General features: G+C 44.7%; 1 protein-coding gene across 2 annotated transcripts in view; it reads right to left on the minus strand.

Annotated features, from left to right (window-relative positions):
* The window catches only part of LOC118288991 (potassium voltage-gated channel subfamily C member 1-like), an 81,937-nt gene extending 58,248 nt beyond the window's left edge, over positions 1-23,689 (minus strand). Inside the window, exon 1 of one of the 2 annotated variants that reach the window (XM_035615613.2) lies at positions 22,975-23,689. In XM_035615613.2, the coding sequence (XP_035471506.1) occupies positions 22,975-23,517 (543 nt within the window). In that variant the 5' untranslated portion in view covers positions 23,518-23,689. The remainder of the gene's footprint in view (positions 1-22,974) is intronic. The other variant, XM_035615615.2, reaches the window with a different exon arrangement.
* Between the last annotated feature and the right edge of the window lie 510 nt (positions 23,690-24,199).

A 24,199-nucleotide genomic window follows, 5' to 3' on the forward strand; every position in this document is an offset into this window, starting at 1 on the left:
AGTGGGGGGCACTGTCAGACACTTCCTGTTAATGCGGTGGCCATGATACAGACCCACCACAAATTCTGCAGTTTGGAATGTATTATTTGTTGCTTTACTACAATAATAAGCATGGTTTATAATCTCAAGGATATTTTACCAGAATTTGTAATCTTTATAATATCCTTTTTGATGATAAGTGGGGAAAAAAACTGGTTGCCCTTCCTGCTGCTATACATTTCTTGGAAATTACGACATACAATATATTTATTTAAGAACTCTTTTTGTTGCTATTTTCATATATAAAGTTTAACTTCTATTAACCCTTTCACAGATTGGTGACAGCTGCATTAAAGGGAGACTGGTTAAATGGAACTGGATGACTGGATAAAGCCTCCGACTGTCCACGACAATGATTGACAGCCTGGCCCCGCCTGCCTTTCCTGCATTGATGTTTTAAATGGCCAGTTAGATGAGGTCATCAACTGAGGAGGGCACTTTACCTAGGTCATATATTGATCTCTTATCTTTTCACATGTGTTTGTGTGTTGGTTTTCTTGAGGTTGTGAAAAGCAGAAGCAGGAATTACAGATGCCTGCAAATTTAAGCACAAACAGTAATTGTATCTTCAAATATGTGTGAAATAGTTACAAAAGTCAGACTCTTTTAGCCCAGACCAATATTAACACATATCCTTGATGCCAATATAATTTTTTTGGGTGTCCAAAAGTGCAAGGTGCAGTTTAGGTTCTTTGCTTTGTTTATGATATGATATGTTATGTTTTTTTATCCCTGTCCTTTGGTTGGTTTGTCAGCAGGATTACTCAAAAACTAGGGTTTGGTTTTCGACGAAACTTGATTGAAGGATGGGACATGGGCCGAGAAGGAACCCATTACATTTTGGTGTGGACAAAGGGGACGGACGTGTGCATAGAACTTGATGGAAAAAAAACAATATCTGGCATATTTAGGGGACTGATGTCTATGATTCTTCCAAATATAAAATATGGATTTAGCAGATTTAAATGTGATTTCATAACGGGACTGTGGGGCCTTGGTGCAGGTCTGAGCTCAATAGGGCCATTCTAGTTTGGTCATGTGGTGTTCCCTGTGAAAAGTCAAAATGTTTTTCACCTTTTACACAGGAGCAGCTTGCGTCTTATAAACTAATGATCTAGCAGATATCGACTGTCTGCATGGAATAGAAGGTTTGGCCAGAGTAAAACCAGCATCTCAGAAACACTCTAAGGGACACTATGGCCCTGTTTATACCTGATGTTAACATCCATCACCAGTACTTTGTGATGTCCACTTCAGTCTCAGGTGATCTGATCACCTGAGAAAGACGTTAATAGTAGTTCCAAAAGGGGCCTAAGTCCACTTTCCGAGGTGGTCTGGGACGCAGGTGTCCACTTTCTTTTAGCAGTCTGAATGCAAATGTGTCCTAAGACACATTAAAGAACCGCCTACTCAGCTGACATCCTCTGACCTGCAAAAGTTACATAATGAACCCACCGTGACGTCACCCATTGGTTTCTTATTCCCCTTTCGAAGGCTCGAGTTTAGCATTTTTACCAGGAGTCTCCCACTGCTGGTCATTCCAGAGAATAAAGGTTTAAGGCACTTCTGCATTGGGTTCGGAGTTCCGGACCCGGTTTCTATATACAGTCTATGATATTGTTACATTTCTTATCTCTCTTCACATACATTGATTTATTTGTGGCCACTTACACAATATTAACACTGACCAACACATATTGATTTTCTTCTCTTTTTTTACTATTTCAAATGAAGTGAAATCGTATATCATTGTTGAGTTTCGGAAAGCACATTGATTCACTCAGCCCCTTCTTTTCCTATTCTGTCTCGAAATCTTAAACACACACACACACATGGAATATGGCATATAGAGCAAGGAAGGTGTGATCTGATCACAAGTGGTCACTGGAGACACATGGAGACATTCTAATGCCTGGTGTGAACAGAAATACTTAGAGCCATCCTCTTGTGATCGGATCACTGGAGACGGATGTATATAAAAGGTATGAACAAGGCCTAAATGTGAAAGGGTCACACTGCAAAGACAGAACTTGTGCAGGTACTAGGCTGGAGATAAAACTCAACCATCAACCCACTGACCCATACAGACATCCACAGAATACTGCAAAGCTCGAGAGACCAAGCAGCTTGTTGTGTGCCTTTGATAAATGGACATGTGATGGCTAGAGAGCAGACTCAGCTTTCCAGTAACTCAGACTGCATTGTTCCTATGTTGACAAGGACCCCTTGTGTTTGTTCAAATGATGACATGTCTCTCCGTAGAAATGGCATAAGATAGCACTTGTAAACTTGGGGAAAAAGTCAGAATAGATTGCTTTCTTTTAACCATGACCATAATCTTCACCCACAGTAATATAGCTCTATACCAGGACCACAGGAGCAGACTACACAACACAACCCTATACATGTACTTGTACACAATAAAACAATGTCCGAGTCCCCATCCAAATTTTGATTTCAAGTAGCAATGCAAAGCAATGAGGCGCAATGCATACCCTGTGCACGTTGATACGTCACTGCAGTGTTTCCCATGAATTACCTATCTAATTTTTTCTGCAAGTTTCATAAATAAAAATATGTTTTTTGCATAATGTAAAGGTCTTTAACTTAGTGTCTTGTGCCTTGGCTTCATTGCAGTGTGTACTGTGTGCGGCGCTCTTTAACCCGCTGTTCACTCTGTGTTTTTATGACTTGATTTATTCAGTACATTCATTTATTTATTTTTAGATTTTTGTTTTTCAATTCATTTGTAGAGGAATCGTGATGTTCTCTGGTAAATTTTAATAAAAGTCTTTTTAAAAATCAAAAAAAAATCTCTCTCTCCCCTCTCTCTCTCTCTCTGAGGCCGGTCTCTCTGCTGTGTTCGAACTACAAACTGCTGTCCAAGGTCCTGCCCTCCTGGCTGAAACAGGTGATGGACCGGGTCATCCAAAGGACCCAGACCTACTGTGTGCCCGGCAGGTCCATTGTTGACAATGTGTCTTTAGTCCGGGATCTTTTGACCGTCTCTGGTTCATTGGGTTTAGATACTGGGCTAGTTTCATTGGATCAGGAAAAGGCTTTTGACCGGGTTGAGCACCATTACCTGTGGAAAGGGCATGAAAGGTTCGGCCTCAGACCTGGTTTCATCGCCAAGATAAAGGTGATGTATGAAAACATTGAGAGTGTGCTGAAAATTAATGGTGGTTTATGTGAACCTTTCAAAGTGACCAGGGGGATAAGGCAGGGCTGCTCGATGTCGGGTATGTTATATGCCTTGTCTATCGAACCAATGTTGCACAATGTCCGCTCATCCATCAATGGCCTGGTTTTACCTGGGTTTAATGCACCTTTTACTGTCAGCCTATGCAGACGACATCATGGTTTTTACGAAGGGTCAAGAAGATGTGGATAGCTTAGGGCACATTGTTGAGGTTTTTCAGAAGATCTCAGAGGCCAAAGTGAACTGGGCCAAGAGTGACGCCTTGGCTGTGGGGAAATGGGCGGGAGGTCTCCCTCAGCTTCCAGGTGGGTTGGTCTGGAAGAGAGGGGGTTTAAAGTACCTGGGGGTTTATCTGGGGGATCAGGGAACCATGGCAATGAACTTGGAAGGGGTGGTGGGCAAAGTGGAGGGAAAGTTGAATGAATGGAGGTGGCTGCTTCCCCACATGTCATACAGAGGCAGGGTGCTTATCATAAACAACTTGGTAGCATCCAGCCTCTGGCACAAACTGAAATGTATGGAACCCCCTGCTGGTCTTTTGAAGAGTATCCAGTCGATCATCCTAAAGATTTTTTGGGATGATCTACACTGGACTCCTCAATGTGTTTTGTACCCGCCAAAAGAGGAGGGTGGGCAGGGATTGGTGGACAGCTGCTTTTAGACTACAGTTCCTGCAGAGATTTTTATTTGGGAATTATGATGTCGTATGGAGGCCAGTGGCCAGCACCATTTTGAGGGGGGTAGCAGGTCTGGGTCTCGATGCTTCATTGTTTTTAGTGGACTGTGGTTTTGTCCCTTTGTGTAAACTGCCTCACTTTTATCAAGGATTTTTACAGCGTGGAGACTATTTAAGTGGTCCAGACTAGGACCTGCAGCATCTCTGTTCTGGCTCCTGGAGGAGCCACTGGTGTGGGGGGCCCGGCTGGATCTCCACGATGGCAGCAGACCCGGACTCACCGACAGGCTCACAGGAGCTGGAGTGACGAAACTGAGGGGAATCGTGGAGGCTGCTGGTCCTGGTTTCCAAAACACGGAGTGGAACAACAGAGTGGAACAACAGACTGGACAGTGAGGAGAAGGAGATGCTGCGGGACTATTTTAATGGAACCGGAGCCCCCGACTTGGGGGACCCTTTTCCTGACATTGGTTTTTTAGTACGTCATGCTGACCCACCGGACACCGCTGCTGACTTTTACATGCAAACTGGAAAAGGTTTGTACAGAAACTGTGTTCTGGCCACTCACAGGAAGACGCTGGGTGAGAGGAAGGACATGGTGTGGAAGGACAGACTCCCACGGGTTAGGGACTTTTGTGAACAAGAGGTCTGGAGACCTGCAGTGGAGGATCCTCCACGGGGCTCTGGCGGTGAATCTCTTTCTGTCCAAGATAAATCCCGCCGTGTCCTCCACATGTCCATTCCGTCCACACACAGAGACCATCATTCACTGTTATCTGGAATGTCACAGACTGAAACCTCTTTTCGACATGTTAAAACCCGTGTTTTTCGACTGTGGGGAAATGTTTACGGAGACTGTTTTTATTTTTGGTGCTGGCTACAGAAAACAAGATGCAGAGAAGTGTCAGTTGCTGAATTTTGTGGTTGGTCAGGCCAAATTGTCGATTTATAAAAGCAGGAAAGACAAGACGTGTTTCACCACGTCTGTGTTCAGTGACGGAGGGAGAGCTCATTTTTCACTCTGTGTTTATGACCTGATTTATTCTGTTTTTCTGTTATTTTGTTGTTGTGTGTGTTTTTTTAAATTTCATTTGTAGAGGACCGTGATGTTCTCTGGTAAATCTTAATAAACATTGTGTTTTCAAAATCAAAAAAAATCTCTCTCTCTCTCTCTCTCTTTCTCTCTCTCACACACAGTCCAAGTCAGGGAGAAATCCGCCAGTGCCAGTCTCCCATTAAAACATCCATAAAGTTTTACCATCCTCGGCAAGCATGTAGGATTCAGTATAAACTCAGTAGATACTGCTTTCACTGTGCATGTTCATTTGCCAAGTGTAAAATTCTCAGCAGCAGACACACCTTTTCTGAAGAGCGTACTGATACCCTCTCAAGTAATAGTCCCACCAAGTTTGGTGAAAATCTGTCAATGTGTTTGTGAGTTATTCTGGACAAAACAATACCTACGCTGGCATGCAGGGTAATGATTGCTTGCTTGCAATGTGAATGAAACCGTTGTCGCAGCCGGAGGCTTGTGTTTGACAACTGAGTAATATGCAGCACCACAAACTTCCCTTCAGCAGGAACCACTGGAAAGTAACACACCCAGTGCATGAACTTTTTTGGGTCCTGGAACTAAGGCTCAGGAAGTCAAGTTTGACACCAGTGATGTCTGACATATCGTGTGAAAAACCGACAAACGGAAACTGATTTGCAAAGTATTCCCCACAGATAGTTGGTAGATGTTTTACAACTGAAAGATGCTTCCCTCTCTGGAAGCATACAAAAAAACACAAGACAAAGTAAATGACAGAGGGAAGGATAGTGGTCTGATGTAGCCCCATGGTCAGGAAGGATTCTCTACAAATAGAGGAAGAAGTCAGTTGTCTGACAGCATCAAAAAGCAAGCAAACTGCTCCGAGGTTTCCGGAGGACACAGGTGATTTGCATTAGTGAGAGAAGAGGAAGTGAACTGTGTGGCATTTTCTGGTCACAATGTTTCTGGTACACTTAGCCTTTCTGACGCAGTACTTTACAAGCGCATCCGTACGCTGATGTAAAGAAATGCCTGGAGGTACATTAACTAGCTGGCTTCTTGTCTTTGACTTTAACTGGTCACATGCTTCTTCCCTCCCTGTCTCTGTCTAAAAAAAAATTCATCTCAAAAATAGGTTGTAGCGTTAGGAGACACCACTACGCTAATGCAGTTTGAGCCTTATGTGTGTGTTTGTACTTTGTGAGGTCCATTATGAGTACAGACCTTACAGAGTGAGCACATTTTGGGAAAGCAAGGATATTTTGGCTGGTCCCAAGGGTAAAGACTTGGTCTTAGGGTTAGGCATAGAAGTACGTTTAGGTTAGGGTTAGGGTAAAGGTTGGGGTAAGGCATTCAATTGTGATGGTTAAAGGTTAGGGTAAGTTGCTACAGAATGCATTATGTCAATGAGTGTCCTCATTAAGATAGAAGATTGTGTGTGTGTGTGTGTGTGCGTGTGTGTGTGTGTGTGTGTGTGTGTGTCGTCATGCATAGCTATAAGTCCCTTGAGGGATTTAAGAACAGCACAAGACCTTAGGGAAGACAAGAATGAGAGCAGGATAATGGAATAAGATATGAAGCAGAGGACAGAAAAGAAAGAAAGAATGAAAGAAAGAATGAAAAAAAGAAAGAAAGTATGAAAGCCCAGTAGAGCTTGCCGAGGTGAGGCCGACAATTTGACGGCAGTGCACTTTTTCTTAATTCTCCTTTTCTCCCTGATCTCTGCAGTGCTCAACAATGCCGTTCACATTTGTCCTTGTAAAAATGTCCCTCGCTTTTGCTGCATCCTCTCCTCTCCTCTCCTCTGGAATAGAAGTCCCTTTCTTACATTCGCTTAGAGATCAACCAATCTCTTCCCCTGCAGGTAATTGCTCTTGACCAAAAGACAGACAAACAGACTTCATGATTCGTGAGCACATTCAAGTGACCTGAAGATATTTTTTTTTTTTTTCCTCCAGGAACTTATACCAAACCAGAGAGGAGAGGAGAACCATTATGAGGTTCATCAGTCTGGTGTTCCTCAGTGAAACAGATTCTCTCTTGGTGACTGACTTTAACATTCCAATGTTTGAAACCTTGTCTGCACTTTTTTTGAGGGGTTTTCCTTCTCTAGTGCCCTAAATAAAATGGCAACGAGTCCTGCATCGATCACCCAGTAGGCTCTGAACACCCTCATTAAGACTGGATGCATTTACAGCAAATGTACATTTACAGCATCATGATTTATATGATGTCGTAATTTTTCAAGAAATAACCGAAGTAATGCCATGTGGTTGATTGAAATTCACATCGGATATGTTAAATGCGTTATGGGGACTGTTAATATGTTTGTTTGTTTTCAGCAGTCTTGGCCCGCGAAAAAGGGCCTTTTTTACTGTGTGAAATTGACGGTGACACTGCAGCAGAGTACAGCAGTTACTTTGATGAAAACAGAAATTACATGTTAAAAGATTCAGACACAGACTTTGAAGTGTCTGATGCCCAATGACTGTCTATAAAAATCGACGAAATGACAGTTCCCAAAAGGGAAGCCTAAGTGTCTCCATCGCCCCCTGGTGGCTGGCTGCAGTACAGGTCATAAACTCTGCATCCCACATATTAGCAGATGGGACAATAAAATGTCAAATACATTTTGGCATTTTTGATCTCTATTGCACAAGAGTGTTAGAATTTAGCTCAGGGTACTGCAGCATCTGAAGTACTGCCTCGCCGAGCAGCTAGCTTAGCTGTAGACCCTGTAATGTTGCTTTAATAGATGTAATTGCATAAAAGTATATTTTTCCGACATTAATCTTAAAGAACTTACCATGCTAAAATGTAAAAGAGACGCTCACACACACACACACACACACACACACACACACACTGTGCATTTGCAGAACAGCTGAGTGCAGTCTGATTGTGCATGTGTTTGTGAAGCAGCAGTCAGCAACCTATTTCATATCTGTCATCAAATCGCGCGCACTCACACACACACACAAAGATTTCTCAGCATATTATTTCTGAATTGGAAAAGCAGCTGGATTTACAGAAGCATCACTGGATATCAGGAGAGAATGAAAAGGGTAAAAAGGAATAAACAGGGGGATTCTGGACTGTGAAAATGGAAGCTGACATAAAAAAAATGGATGGATTGCTTCATCTCCTGTCCCTTACACAATTCCCAGCTGATGCTTATCTCTCCTTCTTCATTTTTCATGAATGAATCCCCCCTTTACATCCCTCTCATCTCCTTCTCCTCTTCATATTCACCTCCTCTCTCTCTCTCTGTCTCTTTTTTGAACGGCATGCTGCAGCATCATCCTGGTGTCACTTAGATTCTTCTTCTGTTGTTCACTCACATCTCACTCCGCATGATAAAGGCATGTACACACGCACACACACACACACACACACACACACACACACACACACACACACACACAAAACCAATCGATCTTGAACAGAGCAAACATATAGGAAGGTTTTACAGAAATCATCATATTATCAATGCAGGAAGGACTGACAAAGAGGTTTCTGGCACATACCGTGTATACTACTGTGTGTGCGAGTGTGTGTGTGTGTGTGTGTGTGTGTGTGTTGGAATGCAGGGGGAAAAACAGCAGACTCTGCAGTAATGATAAAAGACAGAAGGTAAAATGGACCAAAATGGATCTTCTATCCCTCTACTCTCCTTTCTTCACGCCCCCCTTTGCTTTATGTCTTCTTGATGATCAATTTTTACATAATGGTCAAATGGTCAAGGAAACAATATCCAGCATGCTCCTCAGTGATATTTCTTAGTTTCACATGTTTTGAGTGAAAATCATAGACTGTATGTAAATATGGACACAATATGGACTCGTCTTTGCATTGGCGCATGGATACAGCGTGATTAACAACTGGTACCGTCCAATAGGTGCGGTAGGACGTGGAGTGGACGAGCTCTCAGTCCAACCCACCTTTTGCTCCTCCATATGTGGTTACTTCTGTTTTCAAAAAACCAAGATGGCGCTGGCTTAAAATGCTAAACTCAAGGCTTTTTTGGGGGGTAATTATTCCACTGCACATGTAAAGAGGGTCATGTCTGAAAGATTAGATGAAACGACTATTATGTCTGAACATTCAATTTGGAGCTATAGCCAGGAGCATCGAGGCAGTTCTCTCAAACAGTAGCAAAATCCACCTATCTGTATCTTTAGAGCTCGCTTATTTACAAGAACCAAAGTTAAAAAACCCAACACAATCCAGGAAGTGGCAATAGTTTGGGGTGTTTTGAATAGAACTGAGTCCAGCTGTGGGATCATTTTATGAACAAACAGGAGATCTATGTTCAAAGGTAACACTATTGGTATAAAGATCACCACGCAAACACCATCATATATTTCTGGGACCAAATTGATGCCAGTGGATTTCCCTCCAGGCTTCATTCAAGAGTCCACACTATGGAACCATTGAGGACAGAGGGGGAAGTGTGTTCTGCACTAAGGCTCATTTTTCCTTCCTCAGCCATGCTAGGTTTGTCTGGGTTCTATCTTACACCTGGCTCAAAGGGGCGTCGTGCGCAAACCCAAGTGTCTTTGGTAGTTTCAGACTGACCCAGTTGTCATTTTCCAGTCCTGTGGCCAAATTATTTAAAGAGCAAATGCCCTTGCATCCATCTGAGTGCCCAAAGGGCGTGTTGGTCTTAGAATTTTTTTGACTGATAAAAACCTGGTGTGAAGTCAGTGGCACACTGTTGTTTTGAGGGCAAATAATCAAACAATATGTCTACATTGACGGCTGCACATGGAGCGTAACCACTGCTTGTTACACACAGATGGTGATGGTCTGCTTCTTCTGCAGAGAAGCATTCTCTGTCACCACCTGGAGAATTTTGCAATTATAATTCACCAAGGAGCAAATGTACCTGACTTTTAAATGGGAGATAGCACTCTCACTATAATGTTTTCCCATCTTAGTTTAGCCTGTGAGCTAACATTTGCAAATTGGGTTAGGGTTAGTTTTCTTGAAGTTCATTTTATATTAATTAATACAAAACCGCATTGACTAGCCAATGAGTCAGTCATTTCTAACTTCAAATTCAACGAAACTTCATTTCAAATCCAGTAAAGATCCCCAAGTTTCCAAAGAGAAAGATCTTTGAATATTTCACTGAGTTAACATGTACTGTATCTTTAATGAAGTGTTGTAGGAAGCTGACAAAGAATATGAGGGGTGAGGTCGAATTGTCACTCCTATCTACCATTCCTTGACCTCAGTGGAAAACGTCAAGGAAAGGTGTAAATGAGAACTGATAGGACTCGAGTTTCACTAAACTACGTCATCATGCAAAGGCGAATGTTATTCACGTGCGTCTGTCGTAGTGAAACTACAAATTTCCGAAGATGGACTACAAAGAATCCAGCAGCTCCATTAGCATGTTTCAGTGAGTATTACCGCCGTGTGACATCAGATGTAAATCATTCATATGTAACAGTAACTTACATGATGACGTGCGTCATCTATATCCCTTCGCATAGGAAAGTCCAGTGTACCATATGCTAAAAGAGATAAAGGAAGGAAGGAAGCATTGAAGATCCTATCCTAGGCATTTAGAGAATCTGAACAACTCTTCATGGCTGCTGATCAGATACGTCCAGGTCACTTCAAGATTTAGGAAACTTCCTAAGCCAATTTGACAATTCGACCTCCCCCGAGGTGTCTGTCAAATAACCAGACTCGTCTTATGTAGGTCGAACAGGTGGGATGGACAGCAGTATAACTAATGTTGACTTTGTTTAAGAGGTAACTGTACCACTGCTTTACTGAGAACAATTAAGTTCCATCTTTGAATACAGCTGCCGAACCCAGGGCAGCAGAGTTCATGGGGAGGGGAGCTGGTGATCGATCTGTAGATTTTGTCATTAGAAGCAAAAGCAACCAAACTCAAATTACACACAGTCAGTTTATCCATTGTTAATGTAATAAAAATTTAAAAATTGCAGCTTTAGGTGTAACATTCTTTGGTTTAATTTTGCTCTGTCATTTTTTACTATGATTATGATTTTTGAAGAGATGAAAACCAATTTTTTTTTTTATTAAATTCATCATATATAAATGTATATACATATATATATTCTCTAAAAACATAAACTATTCTCTTTGAAGTGGCTCTGAAAACCTGGAGGCCTTGGCAGCTCCTGTTTGCTACATCTCTCATGGACAGAGCCAAGGTATGTGTGTGTGTGTGTGTGTGTGTGTGTGTGTGTGTGTGTGTGTGTGTGTGTGTGTGTGTGTGTGTGTGTGTGTGTGTGTGTGCGTGAGACTGCACCAGTGGCTCGTTTCTATGAGCGTGCTCCAGAGGTGCTGTAACACCTCCACCCCACTGGGGGGATACGCTGTGTGTGTGTGTGTGTGTGTGTGCGTGTGTGTGCGGTTGCGTGCATGTGTGTGTGTGTGTGTGTGTGTGCGTGTGCGTGTGCGTGTTAAAATGACAGGGTGAAGGAAGGCTATATTTAGTAGGGGAGAAAGGGAACCTCTAATGGTTTTTTGGGCTACTTGAGGAGGAGGATGCAGAGGGAATGTGTGAGTATGTCTCTGTTTGGTGCATTCAAGGCTCTACACTCATGTAGCCAGTGTGAAAGCTCGAGTTGTACGTCTGCTCCCAGGCTTCCCAAGTGCGCCTAAGGAGGAATTATTTGGAAAATCCTACAATTACGCCAGAGCCTTGAATGCACCAAACAGAGACATACTCACACATTCCTTCTGCATCCTCCTCCTCAAGTAGCCAAAAAACCCATTAGAGGTTCCCTTTCTCCCCTACTAAATATATCCTTCCTTCAACCTCAGCTCACACAGCATTTTGTGGCACACAATAAGAATATTTGAACAACTTTATATCTGAATATTAAAAAAAAGAAGAAAGGATGTGATTCTCACAGAAATAAGTTGCCTGTGTCTTTCCAGAAGTCAATGCCAACTGTCTCAATCCATCATTTAACATTAACATAGTGTCTATAATCTTTTTAATGGCACCCAGAGAGACTATGGATCGGAGGGGGAAGTGCCCTCTCTCTGGATTGTATTTCTGTATTGTGGCCCGAGGCGTTGTAGTGAGTGTTAAAGCAATACCGATGGTCAAACGACAATGAAAGGTTTCCTCGGGTCAATACCTTCCCTGAGAAGGCTCTTCGAATGTCATGTTTGTCATGAATAAATAAGGTCACACTGACCGCAGCGTGTTTACGTGTGAGTTGATAGAGCACTGCTTTGCCTGCTACATGAAATTTGGGATGACAAATCTTTTTTTAGCTGCCGGAGCTGTGGTTGCAGATCCGCCTGCCTACAAAGGAGTCTCTCACAGCTCATCACAAGACATGTACCATATCTGTATTTAGTTTAATGTTGAATGATGAGTGTGTGTGTGTCTCCGTGTGTCCGTGTGCCCTGTGCCTTTTCTATTTGCATTAAACTTAAAATCTCTAATACGCAGTATATTTCCATATAAACATCTAAAACAAGATCATTCTACATTTTAAAAAAACTGCGGTGGAAAAGGTACTCGAAAACGTCAAAGTATTGTAATCCGATTCTGTTACAGGACTGCATTCAAAATGCTACTTAATTAAAAGTACAAGATCTATGTAAAATACTGATTATGCAGCAGTATGGCCCCTGTTGGTCAATAGAGATCATATCAATGCTCCCCCTGACGAAAAAATCTCAATTGTATCCTGAGGTTCATTTAGCACTTCTTCACCTCCAGCTATGCTTCTATTTCAGTGTCACTACTTAGTGCCAGTGACCCACATTAGACCACTTCAGCACCGGAGGGCGCCACAAGGGAACAAACAGAATTTCAGTTTTTCGTACGACAGCTCTGATAGCTGCACATTTGCTCTCTGGGCAGTGGACAGCTCAGTGGATCCATGCACTGTGAGCACACCGCACATCAGGACTGCACCCGGGATCCTCCAGCACCGAACAGCGCCACACAGAACTCAGTATCCACGGCCAGTGCTTTCTTCTGACGGTTGTTGAGATATCTGACTGTGGGCCAAACCTTTGGGCTTAACCAAGTGGTCATCTTTACGGACACACAGCTACCATAGGTAGAGATATAGAAAGACGAGATTTGGACACAAGTGAAAGTTAAGATACAAAATGTAATGTACCAGTTCATCTTTTTGAGATACTAACAGACTTATTAGTCTGAAGGCTACTTTGAAATTTCTGACGTCTGGAGTGATATTCACAAACTGCACGCGCATTGTTGCGATGTGAGGTCCCGCACCATTTTTGAGGACCGACAGCTAGTGGACCGTAGGGAAATATTTACTGAATTTAACAAAAAGTGTATTGGATTAAAATAGCTTGCTGACCCTTTAAGATCCAATAATTATGAGTAAATAAGTCAAACAGTGGGCTGCACGACGGTGTAGTGGTTAGCACTTTCGCCTCACAGCAAGAAGGTTCTGGGTTCGAATCCCGGTTCAAACCAACCAGGGCCTTTCTGTGTGGAGTTTGCATGTTCTCCCCGTGTATGCGTGGGTTCTCTCAGGGTTCTCTGGCTTCCTCCCACAGTCCAAAGACATGCAGAATGGAGTTAGGTTCATTGAAGACTCTAAATTGACCGTAAGTGTGAATGTGAGAGTAAATGGTTGTTCCGTCTCTGTATGTGGCCCTGTGATAGGCTAGCGACCTGTCCATGTTGAACCCCGCCTCTCGCCCAATGTCAGCTGGGATTGACTCCAGCCCCCCCGCGACCCTTAAATGGATAAAGCGGTAGACGATGGATGGATTGAAGTCAAACAGTTAACTTAGGGTTTGGATTTTTTTCTAACCCTTACCACAACCTAAACCTTCAAACCTGTGATCTCCTTCACATTTTCGTTTAACATTTGAGCTGATACCTGTGAGGTCTAATTCCAACACCTCCAGGCTGGATGTTACAGAGCTGCCATGTTGTCGGTGGCAGGTCCGTTCTGTCAGACACCATTAGGAACCTGCTCAGCCACAACAAATGAAAGTGAGTGAATGTTGTAGTTGAACTGATGCGGACATTATTCCATGCCTAGTCACACAGAATTCAGAAGCGTTCCCACTTTTCCCAACCTCAATCATTGGGAAGACTGCCGACTTGACATTTGTCCAGGAGACGATCATCGACACAGGAGGTCATCGCTGAAAGGGCTGGCTGTCAACAGAGTGCTGCATCGAGGCATATTCACAGAAAGTTGACTGAGAGGGAAAAGTGTGCTAGGGACAGGTGACCAAGCATCAGGGATGACCGCAGCCTTGAGAAGATTGTCAAGCAAAGCCGATTCATGAACTTGGGAGAGCTTCACAAGGAGTGGACTGAGGCCAGAGCGGTGCATACATAGTATGAAGCCACTGCTGAACCTGAGACAATGTCGGTATTTGACCTGGGCTAAGGAGAAAAAAATATGTCTAAGAAGTTGGACATGTCTTTATCAGGACCTGTGTACTTTACTGTAATAAAAAATGCTTGAAATATTTGAGTTTACATGTAAAGAGTCTAGGATGTATTCAATTTTCACTTACTTAAATATCTGTCGAAAAATATTGAACCTTTTCACGTTATTCAAATTTTTGGAAATGTACCTGTATATTATCATTATAAAAGTGGTTGTCACTGAAGGGTAGAGAAGTCACAATATGGGTCATATAATTATAATATGGTTTTGGACTTTTAATGGATTTGTTGACAAAATGATCAGATGGAGATTGATGACAGAATGGTCCATTAGAGAGAGCTAATTGTGTTTATGTTGAGCTGTTTGGAGAGGTGGTTTCAGGAAGCGCTCTTGTTGCAATTTGAGCAGCTCCTTTTGGTTTCCTTGGAGTTGAAAGAGTAAAACACAGTCTCTAAATCCGTGAGGAGGTCGGGGTGTTCAAATGCAGCCAGTATGGTAGAAGGGGATCAGCTGCATCCCCCCCCCCCCCCTCTCTATCTCTCTCTCACACACACACACACACACACACACACACACACTGCACAGCACGTCACAGCAGATCATTCTGCAGTAATCTGCTGCATATGTGAGTACTGTGTACATCAAGGCTTGGGCTTTTCTGCCGATGAAATTTTCTATGCTCAATTAGCTATTTTTGCGCAATGTGTGTGTCTCTGCATTTAGCCTGTGTGTGTGTGTGTGTGTGTGTGTGTGGTGAGCGTGTGTGGGTATGTGTTCGATGACTGTTATTGACCCCCTGCGAGTCAAGAGGACAGCGGAGATCACTCAGAGGTTAAATGCTTTATTTCTTGACATGTCATCAAATATAGTACAGTCTCCCCTTTACTCCTTTCTCTCTTTGTTCTCTCTCCTCTTGCATTCACCTTCTCTCTCTCTCTCTCTCTCTCTCACTCTCTCTCTCTCTCCTGCAATGGGTGACACATAGAGAAAGAAAGCTCTGTCGCAGCATTATCCACAGAGGGGGAAGGGGAACCCTGGTGGATATAATGCCTATAGCGCAACAAAATCACCAGAGTGTGCGTGTGTGTGTGGTGGTGGGGGGGGGGGGGGGGAGCACTGCTGAAGATTTTAAAAAGAGAATGAGGTAAGGAGAGAGATTTTGAAATCAGCAAAAGCGTGTGCGTGCGTGCGTGCGTGCGTGTGTGATTTTATCTGGTTATCATGCTGCAGTGACGTTGCGATGTAGTGCCACACTCCGTACTAAAGGTTGGAAGCTATGTACCTGCTCTATAAATAACACTGGCAAAGTCATTGGTTCTGGGTGGATCAGTCAACAAATGGGGCCAGTTTCCACCCACTGACCACCTGCCCTACCTTAGCTCTGAAAGGAATAGTTCAACATTTTGGTTAAGAGGCCTGTTCTCTTTTCCCTTTTGAAAATGATTATTAGAATATTGATCTCATCTCATAACAAAGCTGGATGGGGGAATATGTTGACTGCAGAAGTTGGACAATTCTACCATTTATCCATCACTTTTAGTCCTCCAACTCATGCGACGGAACATGTCGTTTGTGGTAAAAAGACGACCACATCGGCTGTTTCCTACCGGTGACAGAAGGTACGCCACAAATACTGTTCGCCTCAGATCGTCGTGGGCTTTAAACGCACGGTTGACAAGCTCGTAAAGGTAAGGGTGATGGTTAGGGTTAGGGTGACACGGCAGAGAATCAGGATGATTACTTTATAGGATGTAAGGAAATCCATTCAAATACACAAACTTCACGGGCTTCTGTACTGTGTACATAACGACCGCTAGAGGTATGCGGTCTTTGAAACGACCACATACATCTTAATACGCTGCTTCAGCAACGACTGGGGTTTTTTTTGAGGTGTACACCCTTGTGCAATATTACTAACTGACTCAAACTGTGTCATCTTACAATAAATGTATTTTTTTTATTTGGAAGTGTGGGGTGTTTAACCATAAGCGTATATATATGAAGATGGATGACATTATTGCTCCCAAAATTTGCCACAAAGACCAAAACATCTGGTTTGCCCCCTTGTGGCTGGCTGCAGTATAGGGTATAAACCCCGGAGACACATCTTTGTCTGAGTCAATGGCATAAACATACAGGTTTGAAGGGACTACATTGAGAATACAGGACCCAGAGAACAACCTCAGTGCAAAGACATGAGCTCAGCTGTGATTTCCAATTAAAGCTAAATCGAAGAATGACGGAAAGCTCTACCTATGAGGACAATGTCCAAGAAGCCCAGCTAATAATCTAACTGAGGTGATCATATTTTCAAAACCCAACCATACTTGTACAACATGTTTGTGTACGTGCACATGCCCTTATGCATGCTACATAGGCATTTTTTTTATCAGGATGGAGGACAATTATTTCAGGACTTTGGACACTGACCAAGTGCATCTTTCAACACATTGGACGCCATGCCATGAAGCATTTGCCTTTTTAGTATTTTACAAAGAAAGGGGTAAGGAGTAGGGCTGTGCCATATTGTACCGTCCACTTTAATACCGGTATACATTTTTGCGTGATAAAAAAGGGTCATATCGCGATGTCAATGATACAGCGATGCTATTAGTATGACACATTTTTGGTTCCCTAGCATACATGAGCTCAACAGCGACCCAAGATGTCTGATAGCGAGAGCAGCGCGTCAGCCGGGGCAGCGACAGCAAACAAGCCCTGAAGTTTTGCTTTGACTGCAAATCGGGTCGCAACTCGAATCTGGACAAACATTTAAGGCACCACGACATTGATTTGGAGCATTGCAGTGTTTTTGTCTCTTGTGGCCTCAGTGCAACTGTGATTGTGTTATCTAAGTTTTGAAAGGATTTGTACTTCATTTTTATAAGCAGAGTTTTATTTTGACTGACGGTTGGTTTGGAATGCTGCTAATTATTTGCATTTGTACTTAGAATTTGAGGTCAATTTTATTATGCGCTAATATTATGCAGACTGTTACAAGGTTTAGTTACTTTAGTTATTGTTCAATTAAAGTATAAAGCAGTTATGTTATACCTTTTTGTTTGTACTAATAAATGCTGCTGCCTGCGAAAACCAATAAAAGGTTCCGAAATTTTTTCCTATATTGTCATAAATCTCATTAATGCAAATTTCCTTGAAATTTTGTGATATCACTTTGAGGCTATATCGCCTACCCCTAGAAAGGAGTGCGCCTCCTGGATCTCTTTAGGAAAGACTCACTATCTCTTCAGCATGACAACTAACCGTTAGTATACTGACTCGGTTCAGTAAGACAGAGCCATCGGCTAGCAACAGCCTTGACAATGACACATTGATTGATTGATACAGACCAATCAGTGGTGCATTGCTTATTTTTTACATTCCGTTAAGTAATAATGAGTGGGACAGTGCATAATACGTCAATGGAAGTGCTGAAAACAACTACAATACTCATGTGCAACCAAGCCTCTGAAAATGTGGTTGAAATGACTTTAACAGTGTGTGTGTGTGTGTGTGTGTGTGTGTGTTTGTGTGTGTGTGTGTGTGTGTGTGTGTGTGTGTGCGTGTGTGTGCGTGTGTGTGTGTGTGTGTGTGTGTGTGCATGTGCCGTTGTGTAGGTATTTGTTTCTCTCCTTGAGGGACTGGGAATTACCATTACACCCCGCTGTGTGAAGGGAACGGGGGTGGGGGGATGTGCGTGTGGGACGGTTTTGCTTACAAAGGAACACCATTGAGCTGAGACGTCCTCCTGAATGAGGCGAGCTGAGACGTACGACCCGATCGATAAACGGATACGAGCGTCCCAGCCTGCCAAGCTCAGCAGAAAAAAAAAGAGGGGCAGTGGGAACAAAAAAAGCAAGGGGGTGCTCTCCTTCTGCTTCTTCCTCTTCTTTTTCTACCGCTTCATACTCTGAATTCATTCCCCAACACTATCCCCCCAACCAACAGCGCCATCCTGTCACCCCCTCCCCTCTCTCTCTGTCTCTATCCCTCCTTCTCTGCAGCAGACTAGAGCGCAGTCAGCTACTACAGGGACTGCAGTGTTACGCTATAGCACAAGCAGAGAGTAGGGGTGGGGGTGGGGGGGGGGTCGGCGGGGGGGGGGGGGGGGGCGGGGGGAGGCTGTCGAGGGGTCTGAATAGCGATAATAAGCAATCCAGCACTCAGCTCTGAAATCGTGGTAATAAAGCAGCACGAGCTGTCAGTAGTGACGACAGGGAGAGAAGGACCAGGCGGGGGGGGGGGGGGGGGGGGGGGGGGGGGGGGGGGGGGTGGGGACTGTACACACTGTAGTGTAGAGGACCAGATGACATGAGGAAAAAAGAAAGAAACGGAAAAACTTGCTTCCCTTGCAAATACTTCTACACTCCAGTCCTGCATCTTCCGTTGCCTTCCTCATCTACGCAGCATTTTCTTTTTCTTTGTCCGAGACATTTGGCGGCGACAATCGCCACGGCGCTCAGACTGAGCTGTTCCACCCGACCTCATCCTACCTGACCACTGCTGCTGCTGCTGCACCGGCCGCCTCTGTCCTTCCCCTCCAACCTATCTTTATGTCACCGTGTTGGCACTGAAACTATTGAGTGCAACATTTTCAAAGTCACCTTAGCTGTCATACTCATACTGTCCCACCACCACCCCGGCATTCAATTTGTCTTTCTTTTGGAGGAGGGGTTGTTCTTCGATCGCTTGTTTGGAAGCCATTTAATTTTCTGAGCCGTCAACTTTTCTGCATGAAAAAGCTGCATGAGGCAAGACCAGATTATTTTTATTGGTCAAAGAACATCCATCCTTAGAGGTTAAATGCAACGGCAGCAAAGAACAGTGCGGTGAATACTGCAGATTCGCATCTGCTGTGAGAACTTTTGTCTCCTATCCATTTATAGCCGTTTGGTATGAAACAGAAAGCTTAAACGTGTTTAACCACATCACCCCTTGGGAGGAAATGACATGCCTCAGGGACCTTGTGGAAACTGCCAGCATCCCTAGTTGCCATTTGTTACTCCACCTCTAAATGACGAGTCAAACAGTTTGCAACAAACACCTGCTGGCCGGGGTACCAACCGAATGACATCGGAACTGCTGAGTACCGATTCACGGTAAATCAAATGGTGCCAAATTGTGGTACCTGAGAGGGCATCTTGTTGAGCGTGTAACAGTTCTTCAATAGGTAAGGCAGACTACGATCGCTGCAATGTTTGTGATGCGAAATGCAAAGCTGGACAGGACAACACATCTCACCTGAGGAAACACCTGCTCAAACACAAAACACGTCCAAAAGCTGATCAGCGTGCCACGTTTGAGCCTGGAAAAAAAAAACCCACAGCAGCCACGGCTAACGTTGGCACACCTGTAGCCAGATGAACCCTCACATTAAGTGAGGCATCGACAACTCTATCTACATCTTCAGGTAATAGGGTGGTTTTAGAGATAACTGGCCTTTTTTTCAACTTATTCCAGGAAATAGAATTCCAGGTACTGGTATGGTATCAGTCAAAATGTGAACGGCACCCAACCCAAGTAAGAGAATGGAAGTGCTCAGAGGAACATGTACCTCATCTTCCTCTGAGGTGCAGTCTGCTTCAAGATGTGCTACTTCAAATGCACATTGGCAGTGGACCAGAGGGAATCTGTATCTCAGTACAGCCAGGTTCAAAGGGCATCACCAGCTGTCAGCTTCCCTGAGAACCTCTGCAAGCTGTAGCTACCTACAGCAGTACAACACCCAAAGACAAAACTGTTTGCGTGTTTGTCACAGCTGCCTTCCACGGACCAGAAGGTTGATGGTTTGATCACCCCAGCTCCTCTAGTCTGTCCTTGGGCAAGACATTTTACTCAAAGGTGGCCCTGACAGTGGTGCCGACAGTGTATCTGCGAAATAGCCCCGTGTATAGCAGCACTGTATGAATGTGCAAGTGAATGGGTGAATGTGACTCGCAAAAAGCGCGCAGGGTGAGCGATAATACCTGAAAAGTGCGATATAAATTCAGTCCATTCACCTTGTTTTGTTCTGACTCATGACAGAGGACTCTGGACCAGAAAAAATTGGGGCTGTGCGGATCATAGCTAGAGTTCTGCTCCTCTGGGCAGCGCACGGGCATATGTGCACAAGGGCCATTCACACATCAACTGCTTTTTATTTGTATGTAGTATTTATGCAAGTTTTCTTCTCCGCTGAGGACCTGCATGAGTTAAATTCGATGGATCAATTTGCTTGAATCATACTGTTGACATTTCGGAGGGGTGTGTGTGTGTGTGTGTGTGTGTGTGAGCTCCTCTGCAATACCCCCATAAATGTGTCGAAAAGAATAAGTCCAGCTAAAGGCAAGTGGTAATGTACTTGTCATGGATTCTTATGCAGAAGCAGAAACATCATCTCCTCTTGAGTGCTTGACACAAATTCAGTGTCTGTTTCTATCTAATAATGATCATTTTAATGAGGAAGAAAATTTTAAAAGCACATCAGTATAGACAGATATCCTTTTCAAAAATCTTTCCATGGATCCAAATCGCGTGTGTCCGCATATGAATACGCAATACAGCGCACATATATGACTGTGTGTGTGTACGTGTGCATGTGTGTGTGTGCATGCGCGTCCATCCTAAGTCGCATAGAGTGACTGAGTCAATATTCTGTCTCTGTGCGTACAGCAAAGTACACAGAAAATACACCTCAACACACAATGATCCAGGTCAGCACCGGCTTCTGGCTCTGCAAATGGCCATTTTTTTAAAAAGACAATTAAGCAGAGGAAGGCCGAAGGAGACGCGGGTGAGAGGTGGAGGACTGAGCGTACAGGGAAAGGCGAGGGATGAAAGTGAGGAGGGGTAAGGAGAGAAGAAAGAAAGCTTTGGTCACGTGTAAAAAGACAAGCAATGTCTTCCTGGAAAGATGGTCAATTATAAGAAGGATAAAGATTGAGAGCATAAGGCGAAAAGTGGGAAACTGGAGGGAGCCTGGATCAGCAGCTGGAAAATTAAAGATCAAAGATGAATTTGTGTTAATTCTTTGAGCAACAGCGAACAATACCATCAATGAAACCACCCTCCAACTATGGTTGGCGGTTCCCCTGCTAAGTATAAACGTAATGTTGTCAGGGTAGCTTAGAACAAAATACTGGTTTGGTAGAGAAGATTTGAAAATCAGTGCCAAACAACTGTGCACCTACAAGGCCAGATGTGGCCTCGGGTCCGGGAGGCCCCGAGGCAGATTTTCACGCTGTTGTCCAGCTTGTGTGAGCCTGACGGTGCTAATCCACGACCTCCTGACGAGACGGCGATGTCACTGTGTCAACGTGTCTCTGTCCCCTCGACCTCCTGTGAAACCCCTGCGTCATCCCATGCTACATTGCCAAGCTACTGTACAACTGTGCGCACCTTGTCCCCACACAGGGAATGTTTCAAACAAGAGGAGCCGGATAGAAATGGAGGGAAACATCTGGATTACCAAGACACACAAACTCCAATGTGACCATGCCCATTAACCAACCACCTTTCCTTGCACTTTGCCACACGAAGGGCACACACACTATTTGCTTTATTTGTATGTAATTTGTGACGTTTGTTTCTGAGTGATGAGAGCTGTGCACTGCTTCAGCTACATTGGATCTGGGCAGTCCTCAGAATAACTTTCTGAAAACAAGATTCTGCTAACATGCTCGTTGCGATGAGAGCACAGTGACCTCTATTTATTCTCTTTTTTTGGAGTAATAGATAACAATAATAAGAATACTGTGTTACTTATGCGTCATAAAGAAGCGCAGAATATTTCAAGCCAGAGCAGCGGCGCGTTTGACTCAACATAGGGGCCAACAATGTCGAGCTCAGTGTTGTGCTCCTTTGGGATCTGGAAGGATGTAGACTTCCCCAGCTGACTGAAACAACCACTTCTGATGGATGCTGAAGGAAGAGCAGTGATTTACAATACACAGCGATGTTTGCTTCGTGTGTCACCCCACACACACACACACAGTACAAACACACGTACACATGATGTCCCTAAACTACACAAGGCGAACACACACATGTGTTTTTGGGTAGAGTGTGAGGTTGCAGCAGCTTACAGGATATTATTTCATTAATATTTCAGAAAGAGAGAATGCAAGTGAATGGACGCAGGATCACCTGCAGCCCTTTGGATTTTCACCTTCACTGACTTGGTGTTTGAGCAGATCGCTGGACCGTGGCACCATTACTGCAGAGTACTGGGTCCCACATTAGGGGGATGTGAAGACTGTTCAGTGTTTTAATGGGGGGGATTATCACACACATGTAGACGCTGCAGTGCGAGGCAGAACGAACTGATGCATGCTGACGAATAGGCAGCACTAGTGGCCAAATTTTCACACGATGAGATCAGAGGGAGAGCTCAAAGAGGGAAAGGGAGGAGAGGGACCAAGTGATGAGCAGCGGAGGAGGAGATATTATTCTTGTTTTTTTGTTTTTTTGTTTAAACTGCAGTGAAGTCGACAACCTGTCTCGGCTCCAGAGCGGCTCGCGGAACGACTCTATGCGCAACAATGCGCAGTGGCCAAAACAGTGCCAAGCGTGGATGTGGGATGTGCCCGCATGAGCAACACGAACGAAAGAACAGAGAGGAAGAGCGGACAGCTGCCTGGCCACTCACCCGGGCGTATTTGGAGGAGTACGGGTCCTCGAACAGAGCCCACATAAAGGGCTGCCACACCGACCAGTTCGTCTTACTGCGCCCGTCCTCCTGCATGCACAGCCGCTTCAGGTCCCCGTCCGCCCCGCCGGTCAGCGCCGGGTCGTCGTCGGGCGCGTCCGGCTCGGGCTGCTCGAAGCTGTCCAGGGCTTCCTCTGCGTCGCGGTGCTGCCGGTAGTTCATCCAGCAGCACGCCTCCACGTCCGTCTCGTCGATGCCCCAGAAGGCGAGCTCCTCCTCGAAGAGCGGCCCGCACACATCGTTGGGGCAGTGGAGCTTGCCGGTGCGGTAGTAATTGAGGATGAAGGCGAAGGTGGCCGGGTGGCGGTCGAAGAAGAACTCGTCGGACTTGGGGTCGTAGTCAAAGTTGCTGTAGGCGTCGGGCTCGGTCAGCCAGGACAAGCGCGTCCCCGGCAGCGTCTTCAGGGTGCTCCGGTAGGTCTCGTGTCGGATCCCGCCGCAGTTGATGACGATCTTCTCGCTATCTGACGCCGAGCAAGTCATGGCTGCAATGGAGCATGCTTCGGTCGGTGCGCCCGACTGCTGCTGCTGCTGCTGCTGCTGATGCTGCGCCTCTCCATCCAACACCTGTCCCCGCTCTGCAGCCTACTGTTATACCGGCCCGACCAGGAGTCACAGGGCCAACTGAGAGGAGGAGAGGGGAGCAGAGGGAGGAGGAGTCTCTCTGTGTGTGTGTGTGTGAGAGAGAGAGAGAGAGAGAGAGAGGGAGAGAGAGAGGGAGAGAGGGAGAGAGAGAGAATACGTGGGATGCGGATTTTATGAATCAATATATTTGTCCAATGACTGACTGCCTGAATGACTGACTGTCTGATTGACTGACTGAATTCGTATTAGTGGATCATTTGATGCTACCCAAGTCAAAAGCTGCCGTCTGAGCTAAACACACGACTTATGCAAATTCGATTGATTGAACTGAGAGCCAGAGAGAAATGATGTGATAGAAAAGTAAGTGGTTCTGGTTTCTCACTGCAACTGCTCAAGACTACCTGGCAAGGACTGCTGAGCCAACCCATGAGCATCTGTGCGCAGCTCTAACAGCCGTCGGTTTGCACCTGCATGGCTACAGGGACGAGTGAGGTCCAGCGTGGGTTTTGGAGGCCTGGCTTGCAGGGAGTGTTCCAGTTCATCCCAACGGTGTCCGATAGGGTTGAGGTCAAGCTAAGCG

Source organism: Scophthalmus maximus, chromosome 17 (genome assembly GCF_022379125.1).
Source record: "Scophthalmus maximus strain ysfricsl-2021 chromosome 17, ASM2237912v1, whole genome shotgun sequence".
NCBI lineage: Eukaryota > Metazoa > Chordata > Actinopteri > Pleuronectiformes > Scophthalmidae > Scophthalmus > Scophthalmus maximus.